The 16,428-nt window shown below is 60.1% G+C and overlaps 1 protein-coding gene across 1 annotated transcript; it reads right to left on the reverse strand.

The window, feature by feature from the left end:
• Positions 1-761: 761 nt before the first annotated feature.
• TNNT3 (troponin T3, fast skeletal type) lies at positions 762-14,135 on the reverse strand. Its single transcript, XM_007949281.2, has 11 exons — positions 14,126-14,135; positions 12,432-12,446; positions 9,645-9,663; positions 7,094-7,139; positions 5,754-5,870; positions 5,513-5,590; positions 5,122-5,235; positions 4,940-5,049; positions 4,633-4,723; positions 2,258-2,298; positions 762-816 (listed from the first exon to the last, which is right to left on the reverse strand). Exons 5-11 carry the CDS (start codon positions 5,835-5,837, stop codon positions 762-764), a joined length of 573 nt encoding a protein of 190 aa, XP_007947472.2. The 5' UTR covers positions 5,838-5,870; positions 7,094-7,139; positions 9,645-9,663; positions 12,432-12,446; positions 14,126-14,135.
• Between the last annotated feature and the right edge of the window lie 2,293 nt (positions 14,136-16,428).

Consider the following 16,428-nt stretch of genomic DNA (forward strand, 5'->3'; position numbering starts at 1 on the left):
ATATTTTCCATAATTCTATTTTGTCAGGAGTTTCAAATTTATGGATGCAGACGCACACTGTGTCCTCTTGGAACACAGAAAGAGTGGCTTGTGTGCGCCGTGTTTGCTTTCTGGCCGGGAAGCCTGCTTCTTTGCATTCCTCCCCTTCTCCGGCTGGGCAGGCTTGGCCTCTGGACCCACATCCTCAGAGAGGGGCCTCTCGGGCTGGGATTGATGTCTGCTTGCACCTCTGGGGGGATGTTTGTAAAGTTTGGGGCATTGTTCTTGAGCCACATCCCCCCTGAACATGGGGACCCTCTGCCCTCCACCCCAGCAAAGCTCTTCTGTCATGGAGACCTGAGAGGGGGATGTCCTGGTGGGGTGGGGATGGCCATGGAGGCCACTGGCCAAGGCCCGGGTGCAGAGGCTCTGGCGGCTGTGGGAACCTGCCCTGCCATCTCCAGGCCTGAGCCCTGGATGGGCATCCACTTTCCTGATGTCCCTGAGCCACAGAGCTCCCCTTTCCCACCCCCCTCCAGCCCACCCTCCCCGCCTTCTTAGCCCCAGCATGAGCCACACCTGATGGAGGGGGATCTGCTCACTTTATTCCCAGACCCCAGGGGGTGGGGGTGTTGAGGACAGAGATGTGGGGAGAGCTCTGGGATGGGTCGTGGGCCCCATGGGGACTGTCCGGGAGCCCTGGGAGGAGCCTCGGTGCAGGGGCCAGAGAGCATGGGCAGAAAAGGGTCTCTGCCTCACGGCCCCACTTGGGCTCCACTTCTTCACTTCCAGCGCCCCCCAACCTTGCCCTTGGCAGTGGCACCAGCCTTCTTGCTGCTGTAGGTGGGAAGCAAGGTGGTCGTGAGTGTCAGGGTGGTGCCGACCCAGGCTGAGCCCCACCAAGGCCCCCCGACCCTCGGCCTGGCAGCTTGGCCACAAGGGCCACTGTGAGGGCGAGGGTCCTGCCCAGCCCCCCAGTGCATCCACACACACCTCGCTGAGCCCAGCGTTGCTGACTCACCTGTAGCTGGGTGGGTACCTGGGCCTGGGTGCTTGGTGCCAGGAGTCAGTGTGGTTAGGGGAAGTGGGGCTGGAGTGCAAGCCTGGGAGCCCCTCCTCGCCTCCCCCTGCCTGAAGGCTCTGAGCATGGGCAGCGAGGTGCCCTCGACCTCAGGACGTCTGTCTTGCAGACGTGTCTCCCAGTTGTGTGGCTGGGAAGAACCATCTTCCGTTCAGCACGGCCCTGGGTGGCAGGTGTGGCTAGATGGCACTCCGTCTGTGCTCTGTCCAGCCAGGGGTCCAGCCTGAGGGCTTGGGGGGCCCTCGGCTGGGGACGGACCCTGAAGGTCCTGGGGAGCGTGCCCTCTCTGGAGCCTTTGCGTGCCGCACACCACGAGGGAAACCACTAGGGAACGTGTTGTGGGTTGGAGGCCAAGGCAGGCATCAGGGAGATGAGGGTGTCTCAGGCTCTGGCCTCTGGGGTCAGGCACTGCAGCTAAGCAGGACCTACGGCCCACGAGGCTGGTGCCACGCCCGGGCTAGCTGAGGACCAGGCTGCACTCATGGCCAGGGCCCTCCTGCAGGGGGAGCTGGCCAGGGAGGCTCAGCAGCCTGTGCGTGTACCCTCACTCACACACATGCACGTGTGGCCCTCACCCGCGTGGCCCAGCTCCGACCCGCACAGCAGAGACCAGCCCCCTGGGAGCAGTAAGGAAGCCAGGGCCAGTGGGAAGAGGGTGGAAACCCCCAAAAGGTTGCAACCCCAAATTGCCCACTGGGCCGATTGTGCTCCCTGAAGTGTGAAACGGCTCCACAGCCAAACTTGGAGACAGGCCCTGAGTGGGGGGCCTGCCACCAGGGGCTCTGCCGTGGGCCTCGGGTAGGTGAGCATCAGAGTTCTTGCTGGCAGCATTGCTGCTGGCCCCCGACCCAGGGCTGGGTGTCTTCACAGACTCGCCCCCCTCCCTCCGGGAGGGAATTGGAGCCTCTGCCCAGGACTCTGTCTCTGGTCACCCTTCATGGTGAAATGCTGGCCGTGGGCCTCCTGTTGGGAGAGGTGTCTCCGACCCTGCCCCTCCTGGTCTCTGTGCTGGGTCTGAGCAGGGTGGCGGGTTCCGGGTGGGGGCAGGACATGCCGGCTGGAGCTATGGTTAGTTGGGTTATGCTCTGCGCAGGGGGCCACCAATGGTTTAAGGTCATTGGTTTAAGGTCTGGGGAAGTGGCCCCAAGTGGAGGGTGGCAGCCAGCCCAGCGCAGAGTAAGGGGTGTGGCTACTCACTGCTTCTGGGCCTGGTCGATGCGGCTCCTGAGATTGGTGATCTGTGAACAAGACCGAGGGCTTACCGTGTGGGGCTGAGCAGGGCAGCCAGAGGGGGTCGGCAGCAGCTTCCCCACTGCAGCCACTTCTGCTCACTGCTCCTTGGTAGGCCACCATCAGGATCGTGTGTGCCACATGGGTGCTGGACCCCAGAGTGTCAAGTGGATGTCGGCCCCCTGGGTGCCATGTGACCTCAGGGCCTCCTGCGTACCACCTGGACGTAGTCCCTCTGCATGCCACATGGACGTCGGCCCCCTGGGCACTGTGTGGACATCAGCCCCCTGAGTGCCCTGTGGACGTCAGCCCCCCGAGTGCCATGTGGATGTCGGTCGGTCCCTTGAGTGCCACCTCGACGTCGGCCCCCTGGGTGCCACGTGGGCATCAGGGCCTTCTGCACACCATCTGCATGCAGTCCCTCCGCATGCCACATGGACATTGACTCCCTGGGCGCCACGTGGACGTTGACTCCCTGGGCGCCACGTGGCCTGTCAGGCTCTCTTGCTGGTTCCTGGAGCCTCTTGTGCAGGGACACTCCCCCAGTCCCCAGGCTCATGCCTCCCTGTTACTCACAGTGACCTGTGCTGGGGACCTGGGCTCACAGCAGCTCTGAGTGACCGCTTACCTTCAGCTACGGCGGGGCGCGGGCTGGGGGCACGGAGTGGGGGCAGCCGCAGAGGGGGGGGGGCTTGCACGTCCCTCTGTCAGCCTGGGTTGCCTCCTGCACAAGGCCACACACCTTCCCTCTCTTTAGCCACTCAGCTGCCCTCTCCTCCTGAGAGCATCCGGGGGCTGCAGGGAGGAGGGGGCAGGAAGGAGTGGCAGGGGCCTGCGCCCGGTCCGTGCCTACAGCCTCAGCACCCTGCACGACCCACACGGTGCCATGCTTGAGCTCTCCGTGCAGCACACGCTGTGAGCCGAGCCTGCGGCCCCAGTACTTACAACTTGGCTAGCATCTCCACTCTGGCCCGCACATTCATGACCTGGAAAGACCAGGCAGTTACGGTGCTGGATGGGGCCTGAGGCTGCCGGCCCCGCTCACCTTGCCACCGGGGCTGGGGCCTCACTGTGAGCCATAGACGGGTCAGTGTGACGGGGCTGGCTGGGCTTTCCTGAATGCAGCCAGGCCTCAGACTGGGCTTTGTGGTCTCTGTGCGTAGATGGGGGGAGCTCTGGTGGCACGGTGCCTAAGGCATCTGACCGACAACCAGAAAGCTGGCAGTTCAAACCCACCAGCCACTCCTTGGAAGGAAGATTGGGAAATCTATTTCTGTAGAGATACCGCCTTGGAAACCCAAGGAGGGGTCGCCGTGAGCTGAATTGACTCGACAACAGTGAGTTTGGTTTTTTTTGCATAGATGGGAGCCCGTGGCTGTAGGAGAACCCTCACAGGGAGGGCCCCCGAGGAGGGGCAGCTCTGCCTGTCAGTGCGCCCATGAGCCTGAGCCGTGCTGGACCTCCTTCCTCCAGAGAGAGGACTCAGAGCTACAGGGAAGTTAAGTGGTGCCCAAGGATGGAGTGGCAATGGGGTCCCAGGCTTGTGCCTCGTCCCATGCCACGCCAGCTCGGGCATCTTTAAGGGGTTGAACGGAACACCCTACCCCATGAACCCCACCCCCAGCCCCTGCCTGGGCCCTCTGACACGAACTTGCAGGATGTCTCACCAGGCCTACAGGGCAGGAAACAGCCCCCCATGCTGCCCCACTTCTCAGACCACCAAAACAGGCTGGCTTTGAGATCCCAGACTGCTCCTGGGGCAGCGTCTGTATCAAGGTGCTGCGGTCTAAGCCCTCAGAGAAGGGTAACCCCAGGGACCCCCACCCGGTGGGAGACCAGCCATGGCCACACCACGCCAAGTCAGCTCCCTGGGGTGGGGGGGGTGTCGGGTGCGAGAGGGACACCACTCAGGGACCCAGGGCACTGACCACCTGCATAGGTGCAGGACAATTGATCTCTCAGGCCCTGCGGTGGCTGGGACCTGACCTTGCAGGGACATTGAGAGGGAGATGTCCTAGTGCAGGGGACTTAGTGTCCCCCAGCAATGACCTCAGCAACATGGGGTTCCCTACCAGCATGGGGGAAGCTGGAGAAGACCTTGCAGCCCAATGGCCATCCTTCAGACAGCCCACGCTTGGTCAGCCCCGTGTGTCCCTGAGGGCCAGGTTCTGTACTGGGGGTGTCCTGATGACCCACCCCAAGGGATGCCCTAGCCCCAGCCCCAGGGCTCAGGCAGTACTGCTCTGGACAGTGGGCCTAGAGGGCGCAGGGAGACTGGCCGCTGGTGCTGCCCTGCATGATGGGAGACCAGGAGGCCCGTGGGCTCGAGGTCCTGTACTCACATCATATTTCTGACGCTTCAGCTTCTCCCCAAACTCAAACTTTTCAGTCTCCAGCTTGTACAGGGTGTCCCAGAGCTCCTTGGCCTTGTCCCTGGGGAGAGGGTCAAGGGGACAATTGGCCGGTTAAGCTCTAGACAGGCCTGGCCAGGTCTGCCTGCTCTTCTCAGTTGCCACAGGGAGCTGGGCCCAAATGCCTTGCAGAAGCCATGAAGGTGGGTTTGGGGAACGTTCTGGAAGCTCCCTCAAGGCCAGCCCACAGTCAGCCCTAGTGCCCAGCCCATCTTTTCCCCCGGTGGCTGTGCCTCACCTCAGCTTGTCCTCATTGAGGTGGTCAATGTTGAGTGGTTTGCGCCTCTCGGCCAGGATCTTCTTCTTCATCTCCCGGGCGGTCTGCTTCTTGCCCCTCTTCTGGTCAGCCTGGGGGGGGCAGAGGTCTCAGGAGCCTGAACTGAAGGCCGGGCCACCACCTGGCTCTGCAGCTGCACTCACCTTGGCCAGGTAGCTGCTGTAGTTGGCGCCCATGGAGGACAGGGCCTTCTTCTTCTTCAGGTCATCCTCAGCTCGCCTCTTGGCATCCTCCTCCTCCCTCCGGGCCTTCTCCTCCTGTGGAGACCCCAACCCTGGACCCTCAGGTATGGGCTCACAGCTACACTGTTCTCTGGGAAGACTTCAGGGACCCATCTTGGACTTGGAACTTTCTAGAAGCTGCAGGGACTGGTTGAGGTCTGCCATTTTGTAGCAGTGTCTATAGGGCAAGGCCATCATGGGAGCCTCATGGGACTCTGACCACTGGCCACTGTGAGCAGGATCCCAAGAGAAGGAAGGGCAGGGACCGTGGCGTTTCTCTGGGTCTGGGGTGGTAAGGGGAGCCAGGACTCACCGCTAGTCTGTTCTGGCGCTCCCTCTCCTTCTCGGCACGGATCCGCTGCTGTTCAGCTCTCTCTGCACGGCGCTTCTCCTACGGCCAGAGGAGCAGGTCAGCCCAGCCTCTCCACCTTCCAAGAGCAGCCCCTGTCCCCCCATCACCCCACGTCAGTCCCCTGCCCTGGGACCTGGGCTGGGACGAGGCACCTGTGTGGACGGGGAGGTCGAGGAGCAGGGCCAGAGCCACCCAGACTCACAATTCTCTCCTTGAGGGCAACCAGCTCCTCTTCCTCCTTCTTCCGGGCTTCGAAGTGGCTGTCAATGAGAGCTTGGAGCTCCATGAGGTCTTTGTTCTGGCGCTTCTTCTGGATGTCCTGTGGGTGGCAGACACCTGTCAGATCCCGTGCCACCTCCCACACCCCGAACCTGCCTGGAGCAAGCAGCACCTGCCTCTGCTCCAGCTGAGAAGCCCTGACTCCCAGCCACCAGACAGCGCAGAGCTGCAAAGGGCCTTGGGCCTCACCACATCCCCGTGGCCACTGCCTTCCTGGGAGTCCAGCAGGGTGAGCATGGTTCCCTTCCTGTATGTGAGCCCAAGCCCTGCCCAGGTGATGCCCAGCCATGATGTCATCAACACCTCTGGGATGGATTGGCTCTGACATGGCCCTGTAATCATCCTCACTGATGCCCCTTCTTGACTGACAAAGAGGAACCTGAGCAGTGAGTTGATATTAGACAGATTATAAATGGGGAATAAGTGAATGGATAGGTGGATGGGTAGACAGAAAGGAGGAAGTGTGGGTAATTGGATGGATGGATGGATAGATGAATGGGTGGGTGAATGAATGAATGGGTGAGTAAAGGGGTGAGTGAGTGGATGGGTGGATGTTGAAAAGATAGGCAGATGGATGGGTGGATGAGTAGATGGATGGATGGATGGGTGAACGGATGAATGTTTGGGTGAATGAATGGATGAATGGGTGGGTGGGTGAGTGGGTGTATGAATGGATAGGCAGACAGATAGGTGGATGGATGGGTGGAAGAATGATGGGTAAGTAAAGAATGGATGGGTGGGTGGGTGATGTATGAATGAATAAGCAGATGGGTGGATGGGTGGTTGGGTGAATAGAAGGGAGCAAGATTGGATAGATTGACGTATGGATGAATGAGTAGATTGGTAGATGATGGATTGATGGATGAATGAACAGGTGGGCGGGTAGGTAGGTGAGTGGGTGGGTGGGTGAGTTGGTGCTTGGGTGGGTAGATGGATGGGTGGGTGGGTGGGTGGATGTATAGATGTATGGATGAATGAGAGAATGGATGAATGGGTGGTTAGATGGATGTGTGGGTGGATGGATGGATAGATGAGTGGGTGGGTGGATGGATGGATAGATGGAAAGCTGGGTAGGTGGGTGGATGGATAGGAAAGGAAGAAACAGGAATGAATAAAGGGGGTGTTCCCTTTAGCCCAGGAATGAACTAAGGTGGAACTGACTAGACCAGGGAGTCTCAGCTCTGGCTGCTTGAGAGGAGGTGACCTTCTCAGGCCTAGTTTGGGACAGAGAGGACACTGCTGACCTAAGCCCCACCAACTTACATCAAAGTCGACTTTCTCCCCTTCCGGGATCTTAGGAGCAGTGAGTCTGAAGAAGACAAAAAGAGGGGCTGAGGAGCAGAGAAAGCTGGAGGTACCACAAGGGCCCACCAGCCCCCCACTTCGAGCCTGCCCAGGGTGGCCTGGCACTGTCCTACAGGGCTGGGGGCACCTGCCTTGTCACACATGTGCCTGAACTTGGTTCTCATCAGACACACCGTCCACCATCCAGAGAGTGGCTTGGTGCCCTTAAGAACATTTTGTCCTCAGGGCCCTTCTCTGTGTCGCCAGTTTCTGAACTTCTCAGCGTGGTTTCTACCCATATCTCCAAGGAAGGGTGCCCTGGCTTGCTTTCTCACACAAAGGTGACCCGTGTGGACCAGAGGAGGGGCGCCAGGCGGGCGGCGGGCCCATGTGGTCAGGCGGCAGCCCCTCGGCACTTCTCTGGCCCCAGTTTACTCTTTCTTTCTGTGGGCCCCCAGGAAAGAGAGAAGGGGGTCTAGGAAGAGAGCATTTTGAAGAGTCAGGAGACCACCACCTACCCATCAGTCTGGCCCTCAGTCCTGCCACACATTCCTGATGGATTGAAGCATTAAAACAGTACCAACACATTAAAACACAAAAATACCCATAGAAGAAAGTGGACTATTGATTAAACTGCTTGGGGAAAAGGCTTGCCTGAGTCCACAGGGGCCAGAAGGGCCCAGAAAGGGGAAGATGGCCAAATGATTACACACAAATGAAAAGTTATGTATGTGCAAAAAGGCAAACATTGAACGGCAAAAAAAAAAAAAAAAAAAACCTAGAAAAACACAGAGCCGCCACCGGCTGCCTCCACCGACGGCCGGCAGTTAAATCAAAGTGCACAAGGGCCGGTTGTTACCAGCCACGTGGGCAGAGGTCTCCCTCTCTGGCTAGCAGAGGCCCCAAGCGAGGCAGCCTTTGCTCCTGCATCAACGGCTGTGATTTGAAAGCGGGGCGCTGTCCTTGGAGGGGTGGGTGTGTGCGTACACGCCGCCATCAACGCCACGTCGAAGGCCTTGGCAGGGTCTTCGTGGAAAGCAATTTGGCAAAGGATGTCACAAGCCATAAGAAAGTCCATACTCTTTGACCCAGGAATTCCAGTTCTGGGACGTGGGCCTAGGGAAATAACCCTACGGACGGAAACCGCTTCCCACCCAGCGTTATTTATGAGAGTGAAATGCTGGGGCGAGCCTTCCCGGCCTACGATGGGGGGACGGTTAGGAAAATTATGGTCTGCCCGGTGGATGGAATACTGTGTGGCCATTCAAAATATTTAAGGAGACGATGCAAAAACATGGAAAAATACTTATGAATAGCGCTCAAGTTCAGAGAGGCAGAATCCAAGGTCGTACAGACAGGGCGGCGTTTAAAACTTTTTTTTTTTTTTTCCAAGCCCTGTGCTTGGAAAACTTGTGAGAAGAAATGAAGCTTGTCCTCTCGTTTCCACAGTCTGGCTGGCTGGGTGGGAGAGAACCAGCCTGGGGTGGGGGCGCTTTTTTTTTTTTTTTTCCTTCATTAGACTTTTACGTATTTTCCAAATTTCCTTTAATGAGGTGTTTTGTTTTCATAGCGAAAACACAAACCGTGTTCTCGAGCTAGAAAGGATCTTGAGATCCGGACAGCTCGATTTTAAACCGCTGAAGAAGCAACCGTGGGCAGGGCGTGAGCCGGCCACCCCTCTGTCTTCGCACTCGGAGAGCCGGTGATGGAATGGATGCTGGCCGCGCGCACATTCACTTTACAATCCCAGCACGCACAGGGTGAACAGCGCGCCAGGGTGCTCGCAGGGACACGGGCGTGGGAGCTCTTAGAGGGCAGAGAAGTCAGTGCGGTTGGGTGAAGAAGGCCCGGAGCACCTTGCCAGCAAGGCTTCGGGGTGAAGAGACCCTCTTTGTAGCAGGGCTTCGTGGGGAGACCCTCCCAGAAGAGTTGCCCACATGGGCTCCCGTGGCCCCAAGGAAGCACGCAGAGTGTTCTTGGTGAATGTGAACTTCAGAGACGGGTCATTCTGAGAGGGTTGCAGCAGGAGACCACTCCCACCCCCATTGCCTCTCGTGTCTGTTGGCCCTCTGAGGGCCCCACAGCACAGATGGCCACAGTGAGGCCCCGCAAAAGAGAGAGAGCCCTGGGCTCTGCTCTCTCTTCCCCTGGCCCCACCCTTGCCTTCCTTGGCCCGTAGCTCTGGGAAGCGTCCTCCTCTAGGAAGCCTTTGTTGGCCACTTTGGATGACCTCCACCCTGATGACCCAGGAGTCCCGACTTCCACGTAGAGTCTGACCCTGGCAGCCCAAGGCATGTTCCTTAGAGACCTCTGAAGCACCGCTGCAAGGCACAGTGCAGCACCACTTTGCCTGGGGCTTGGGCCTCATGTTGGCCCCCACACACTGGGTGCCTGCTCTTCCTCTGGGAGCCCAGGGTCCTATCCCTTTGGGATGTCCACTCCCATCTACCCTACACAGTCTGCTCTTCCTCCAAGAAGGGTGCCAGGCCCTGCTCCCAGCCCTGCCCACACCAGCCTGCCCCCCACTCACTTGGGTCTTGGCTTCTCCTCTGGTCACCACAGCACAGACATGGGGGGAGAGGGAGAGAGAGAGTGGGAGGGCCAGGTGAGACCAGGCACCTTTCTGGCCGAGCCCACCCACCATCCACCCAACCCACCAGGAACAAGAAGGTTTTGTCCCCACTCCTGGCTTGAGGAAGCCACTGACCAGAACCAAGGGGAGCTCAGAGTGGGGACCAGGATATGACAGGAGTGGGGAAGAGAAAGAAGGAATGGGAAACAGGGTTTTCTGAGGGTGGGAAGGAAGAGACAGAGGAAAGATATGCACAAGGAGATAGGAAGAGAAGAAGACGAGGCTGATGGGGCAGGGGAAGGGGCCTCAGGGAAGGACCCACTGCCTTGCCGTTGATGCTGGCTCACAGCGCCCCTAGAGCACAGAGTAGAACTGCCCAGAGGGTTCCCAAGGCTGTGATCTTTACAGAAGCCAACTGCCACATCTTTCTCCCACGGAGTGGCTGGTGGGTTCCAACCACCAACCTTTTGGTTAGCAGCCAAATGGGTTAACCATGAGCCCCCAGGGCTCTTGCGAAGTGGACAGAGGAAGGGAAGGCAGAGAGTGGGGTGTGTCCCTCACACTCAGTCCAGTTCAGGCCTGGTCTGTCCTGGCCTTCTGCTCAACCTCGGGGGCCACCCTCTCTGTGCAGGGCAGAAGCTGTGTGCTCGGCCGGCTGGGAGAAGCAAGGGGCAGACAGGTGACAGATGGGCAGGCGGGCAGGCAGGAAGGGGCAGGGGCGTCTCCCTTTCTGCGTCGGGTTCGTCCCTGGGAAGAGCCGGCAGAACTGAGCATGTGGCCACAGCGGCGGCAGGACAAGCAGCCTTACCTTCCCCATCCTCTGCAGGCTGCTGGGTGGTGGCGTCTTCACGGAGCAAGCAAATATGCAAGAGAAAGGCCATGCAGGGGCGGCAACAGCCCTCCCGGCCCCCAGCCCGCTAGCACCTCAGCTGGGTCCCAGGGAAGGCCTGGCTGCAGGGGTGCCCACGGGTCTGTGGGGGCATTCTTGGGAGGCAGAGACACCTAGATTGGGGCCCCTGAGCTGCGGTGGGGGTGCAGGCCCAATGGTGGTTTGGTTGGTGACTCGGGCAGCCAGACTAGCTCCGGTTTTGTGTTTGACCTTCAGCTCTGCCACCCATCCTGGGCCCTGGCCTGCCCTCTGATCCTTAAAATTGCCTGAGACTTTCCCCCACCGACTTGGCCCCTCCAGGCCTGCCCTCAGGCCTGAGCTCCCAGACCCCAGACTCTGGCTGGCCTGCCTCTCAGGGGCTGCCCTCGTGAGGAGGGTCCCAGCGGGGCCCCTCTCATTGTATTAGGGGGGGATGATTCATTCAATCGTGTGGGGACCCTACCCCACTCTGAACCCAGGAAAGCCAGGCTGAGCCAACCTCCATGGCCTCCACAGGGATGCAGAAGGCCTGTCCTGGGGACGAGCCCGGCCAGCCCCTCATCCTGGCGAGCACATGGCCTCAGCACACTCCTAGATCTAGTGGTAGCTCAGGAACCTACCACACACCACCAGCACCTTAGTGGCCGGTGCTCGGCCGTACAGGTGGCTTGACGTCCTTCTCCCTCGGCACCTGAGGGTAGGGGCCATGGAGGCCACAGGGGACTCAGAACAGAAACCCAACTAAGGAACCACAGCTGTCTGGGAGGGGACAAATGGCCTGTCCCTGCAACTTGCTGGAGCGGCCCCTAGTGGAGTGCCTGGGGTCCACAGAGACCCCGGCTGAGGCCAATGGAAGGAGCGGGCTGGGAAAGCCAAGGTCCCCAGGCCAAGCAGAGAAGTGCTCCGGGCCAGGCTGTGCCACCAGGGGGGTGGCATCTAGTGGGGGGTGTCCCTCTCCGTGCCACCTATCTGTTGTCCTCAGTGCTGGTTCCAGGACGACCTTGTCCCACCCCCGTGACCTCGAGCGGAACTTCATCCTCCATTGGCACTGCCTGGGTGTCTCCCACCCAACCCTCCACTGGGTAGAGGCCTGTCTGAGGCCGGGGAGTGAGGTGCTGGCCCAGCCCGGTGGCCTGGGCTCCGCTGAGGCAGCACCTGAGCAGAATTCTGAAAAGAACTCCGTGACTCGGGCCCCAGGCCCTTGAATCTGAGGCCTCCTCACCTCTGCCTCGAGGTACTGCCGCCCCACTAAGGGGGGCTCTCAGGTCTCCTTGAGCTGGCGTGTCTGGCTCTAGCCCAGCAGGGTGGGATTCAACCTGACTGAGTGCCTGTGTGCGCACACAGCCCCTGGCAGGTCCCAGTCCCCAGCCCCTCCTTGGGGCTCAGCCGACTTTCTGCTTCACCCGTTGCCCCTCTGCCCTCCCTGCAGCCTCACCCTCTTGACTTCCCTGCCTCTGGCCTGCTGTCTGGGGCAGGGTGAAGACGACTTGCCTTGCAGCCCCTTGGCTCTTCCCCACCCTGCCCTGGTGGGCCAAGTAGGTCCCAGTGGACCTTGCACCACCTACACCTTTCTGAGGGCTCTGCACTCTTTCAAGCTGGCCTCGGCACACCTTCTGGCTGGTGGCCTGGGAAGAGCCTCCAGGACCCCAGCCACCTCTGCTGGGGGTGAGGGCAGAAGGAAGTGTTCACCCCATCAGCCAGTCCTACCCCAGGCCGGCTTGCCCCTTCTCCATCCCCAGCACACAGGCCAGAGCGGTCTTTGCTGTGGTCAGTGGTGGGAGGGAGTGTGGAAGAAGAGATAAGAGAGAGAGAGAGAGGCAGGAGGCTGTGGGGGCTTTGGGGGGCCCTGAGCACTCAGCACCCTCGTGTGCGCATACCTTCTTGGACTTCTTCTGCAGAAGCGGCATCGATGGGGGACACATGGGGAGAAAGAGGGGAAGGGAGAGAGAGTGACTGTGAAAATGGACAGAAGGAGTGGGAGGAGCAGTGTCCGGAGTGGAGGGGACCCAGGGGGGCAGCGGGCCCAAGCGTGAGCGGGTTACGCAGGCCCTCTTGTTCCTCTCGTCTGCACACACCACACATGGCCACACGTGTGCACACGCGACACACGGAGATGAAGTCATGTCACATACCTGGCTCATGAACTTCATGGGAAGGAGGGCCATGGAACAAGAGGCAAGGTCACGGGTCAGAGGTCAAAGGAGAAGGAGTCCCAGGTTAGTGGAACAGCCCGTCGCCGCTCGGAGGGTCAGCGGTGAGGTGGGGGTGGGATGCATGCCGAAAGCGAGCGAGAGAAGGTCAGTGGTCAGTGCCGGCCCGGGGTGCCTCCCCCACCATGTCCCCAGTTGAGCGCCTGCTCCTTGAGATGGCCTGGGCCCGTCCCGCCTCACACGTGGGGAAACGGAGGCTCAAAGGCACAGTTGGGGGCCAGCTCTTGCTACTGTGGTGACAGTAGCTGTCACAGCCGTATCAGGGCCAGGTCCAGGGACCTCCGTGCCTCCCTTTGTGGGGACAGACCTTCCATGTCAGGTCAGGTCAGGTCAGGTCAGGACCCGTAGCCATGGAGGCAGAACCATGAAGGAGGAATGGGGGGCATGCCAGGATGGTCCTCACCTTGCAGAGAGCTCTCCCCAGTTCCCTCCACAAGGCCTCTGTGGGAGCTGGGCCCTGGCCTGGTTGACCTGCCCATAGCCATGGGCCCCGCCCTCCCCTGTGTTCACCCATCCTGGCCCAGCTGCCCTCTAGGCCCAGACCCCAGGAGGGGCACTAAGGGCTGGGTTGAAGGGGTGGCAAGCACCCCTGCTGGGGACTGACGAAGTAGCACACCCCTCTAGGGGCTGAGCTGGGCCTGGGCACAGATGAAGGAAGGCCTCTCTGTAGGAGCCTGGCCACCAGGACCCACTGTCCCTGTGCACATTCGCCCTGTCTCTGTCCTCGGCCCAGGTCTCCCAGGGGGCTGCAGAGCACGGACCCCCAGGGGTCCCTCAGTCACCCACCCAGGCTGGAGGGCTGGTCTCAGGGGTAGAGAATCCTGATCACACCCCAGGGGCCTCACCACAGCCCCTTGATTTGGAGATGCCCTCCACATTGGAGCCTGGACCCCTCCAGCTTGAGGGAGCCCCGACCAGACCCTCGCAGCCAGGTTCTGTGCCTGTCAGAGAGACAGGTACCATGCCTCATCCCCCGGGCCTGCGTTCCCCACCCTCCCTGCTCAAGCAGCGATCACAGTTAGTGGGTTACTTTGGAGGCCACATGTGGGGCCCCTTGGCTGGCTGGACACCCTGCTGCCTCCCCACCCACCACTCCTACCCTGCTCTTCTCCAGCCGGGCCCCGGGCCCCACATGGGGTCAGAAGTCCTGTATTGCGTACCTGGCTCATGGACTTCTGCAGGTGGGGGTGCTGGGTGCACGGCGGTGGGAGGAGAGAGGAGAGGGTTAGATGGGGTACACACAGAAGGTTCTTAGAGGTGCAGGGCTGTGGGGTCAGGCAGGCACCCAACACTGGGATATAGGTCAGGGCAGAAAGGCTGGGAGGTCTGGGTGTGGGCCGGGGTCCTGGACCGCCTCTTACCTTCCTCCTGAGCCTCTTCTGAGTTCCAAGAGCAGGAGGAGGCAAGAGGGAGAGAGAGGGAAGGACAGTCGTTAGAGGCAAGTCCACAAGGCTGGCGAGGAGTGGGCTGGTCCCAGGGGGGAAAGAGAGGCAGGGGGTGGTTGCTCTGGCCAGTGCCTTTCTGAGCTGAGGACGTGGGGAGTCCCCCCTCCCCAGTGCTGGCCAAAGCCAAGAGTGGGCAGGCAGTGGTCTCTGCAGGCAGGACGTGGCCCTGGCCTCCGTGGACATCTTCCTCAGAGGCCCTGGGGAACCCTCGAGGACCATGCTGCCCCGTCACACACGAAGACTTCCTTTTGCAGCTCTGTTTCCCGGTGCCCAGGGCTCAGAGAGGCCACCAAGGTGTTTGAGTAAGTGGCTGTGGCAAAGTCCCTGCGTGATTGAAACAAGCCTGGGACTGAGCACTGCGCCTGTCAGAGCCCGCCCTCCACGGATCAAGGAGTTGAGTTAGCAACATGTGTCCATCCTGGTTCAGCAATTGTAACAAATGTATCAAAGGAGCCAAGCTGTTACTAGGAGGGAAACAGAGCCTAGGGGAGAAAGGCTACCTGGCGCTTCCCCTCTGTGCGCTGTGCAAGCTTCCTGCACACCCAAAACCACGCTAAAAACCAAGATCATTGACTTAGAGGACAAAAAGCAATAAAGCAAACCCGGCCCTGCTGCCTGGGCACACTCCTCCTTGGGGAGAATGGCCACAGGGACGGGGGTCCTGACTTGGCCTGAAGCAGGGTGGATCCTGAGGCTCATCACGGGGTCTCACGAACAAGAGGCCTTCCCGTGCCCCCCCCCCCAGCCCTTGAGACCCCCCTCCTGCAGCCTCTGCTCCATCCACTTCGGTCCTGATACTTCTCTTCCCAAGGGAAGGGTCTGCCTCCCCAAGCCCACGCCAGCCGCCCCGAAAGGACTCTTCCACCTTTTTGGTGGAAAAGGAAATATTTTTGTTCGCCTTGTTAGGGCAGCTAAGTGCTTTCAAAATATTTTCAAAACAAGGTGCCAGGCTCTTGGCAGGAGGCCCTGCCCACAGTGGCATAAAGCTCCCGGGTCGAGCAGGTGAAGGGTGCCAGGTGCAGGCGCCCCTATGCACCCTGAGAACTGCCGCGCCACACAGCTCCCAGCCCCGTGCCTGCCCAGGCACGTGGCAAGGCTGCGGGGGCCCCACGGGTGTTTCGGGAGGAATCCCGGAGGATGTCTGAAAGTGGCAAGCACAACTGGTAGAGATCCCGAGAGAAACAGAAACAGAGACACTGATGGGAGAAGACAGAGGGCGAGAGACCCCGAGGGAGGGAGACATGGAGAGAGACAGAGAGATATGAAGCAGGAGGCAGGGGTGAGCACGGGGCGGAGACAGAGATACTGACAGAGGAAGTCAAAGACAGACAGAAACACGGACACAGAGAGAGACCGAGACACTGATGGGGAAGACAGAGGGACATGGAGAGCAGCAGACAGAGAGAGTGGAACAGAGAGGGCCAGAGAGACGAGACAGGAATGAGAGCGTTGGAGAGACAGAGAGAGACGCTGAGGGAGGGAGGCTGAGAGACGGAGCTCAGGGTCATGCATGACGAGGCACTCGGCATTAATCTGGGTGAGACTGGTGAGGCCCAAACCCCAGTGACCCCACACACCACAGCGTGAGGATGAGGTGTTAATGATCATGGCTGGTGGAGATGGATGACTGTGTTGGTACATTAATGGATTAAAGAGGCAAAAAGTTAGTGGTGAAGACACAGGCTGTCCTACGGGGAACAGCTCCAGAGAGCTCCGAGAGGTCTGGGGGCCAGGCTGTAGGGCTCACGCAGAAGCCGCAAGACATTCAGAGGAAGGGCAGGGAGTGCTGGGACGGCTTCTAGGGGCCACCAGGATTACCTTCCTCCTCGTACTGTTCTGAATTGGGATAGAGACAAAAGAGAGGGGCCATTAGCAGAGCCCCCAGGGCCGGTCCAGGGGATGGAGGAGGCTGAGGGACAGAGACGGGTCCCCAGGAGGCTGCCCAGAGCTGGGGGAGGAAGAGGTTTGGGGAGGGCCCCCTCCCCGTCCTGCTGTGAGGAGCATCTTCTGGTGCAGAGCTCTTGGAGGTGGCCAGAAAGATGAGGTCCCAAGAGGCAGGGGCAGAAGTGGGAGACCACTGTCATGGCAGCACTCTGACATCCACCCACTGACCATGGCAAGTCTGAGGCATCCCAGGCCAGAGACGTCCCCAAGGAGAGACGTGCAGTTAGGTGCCTAGCACACCCCCTCCCCATCTGGGTTGGCAAATGGAGGGGGAC

The sequence above is a fragment of the Orycteropus afer genome, unplaced genomic scaffold (genome assembly GCF_000298275.1).
Source record: "Orycteropus afer afer isolate SDZICR_OR568_19922 unplaced genomic scaffold, OryAfe1.0 scaffold00244, whole genome shotgun sequence".
In the NCBI taxonomy this organism is placed as follows: domain Eukaryota; kingdom Metazoa; phylum Chordata; class Mammalia; order Tubulidentata; family Orycteropodidae; genus Orycteropus; species Orycteropus afer.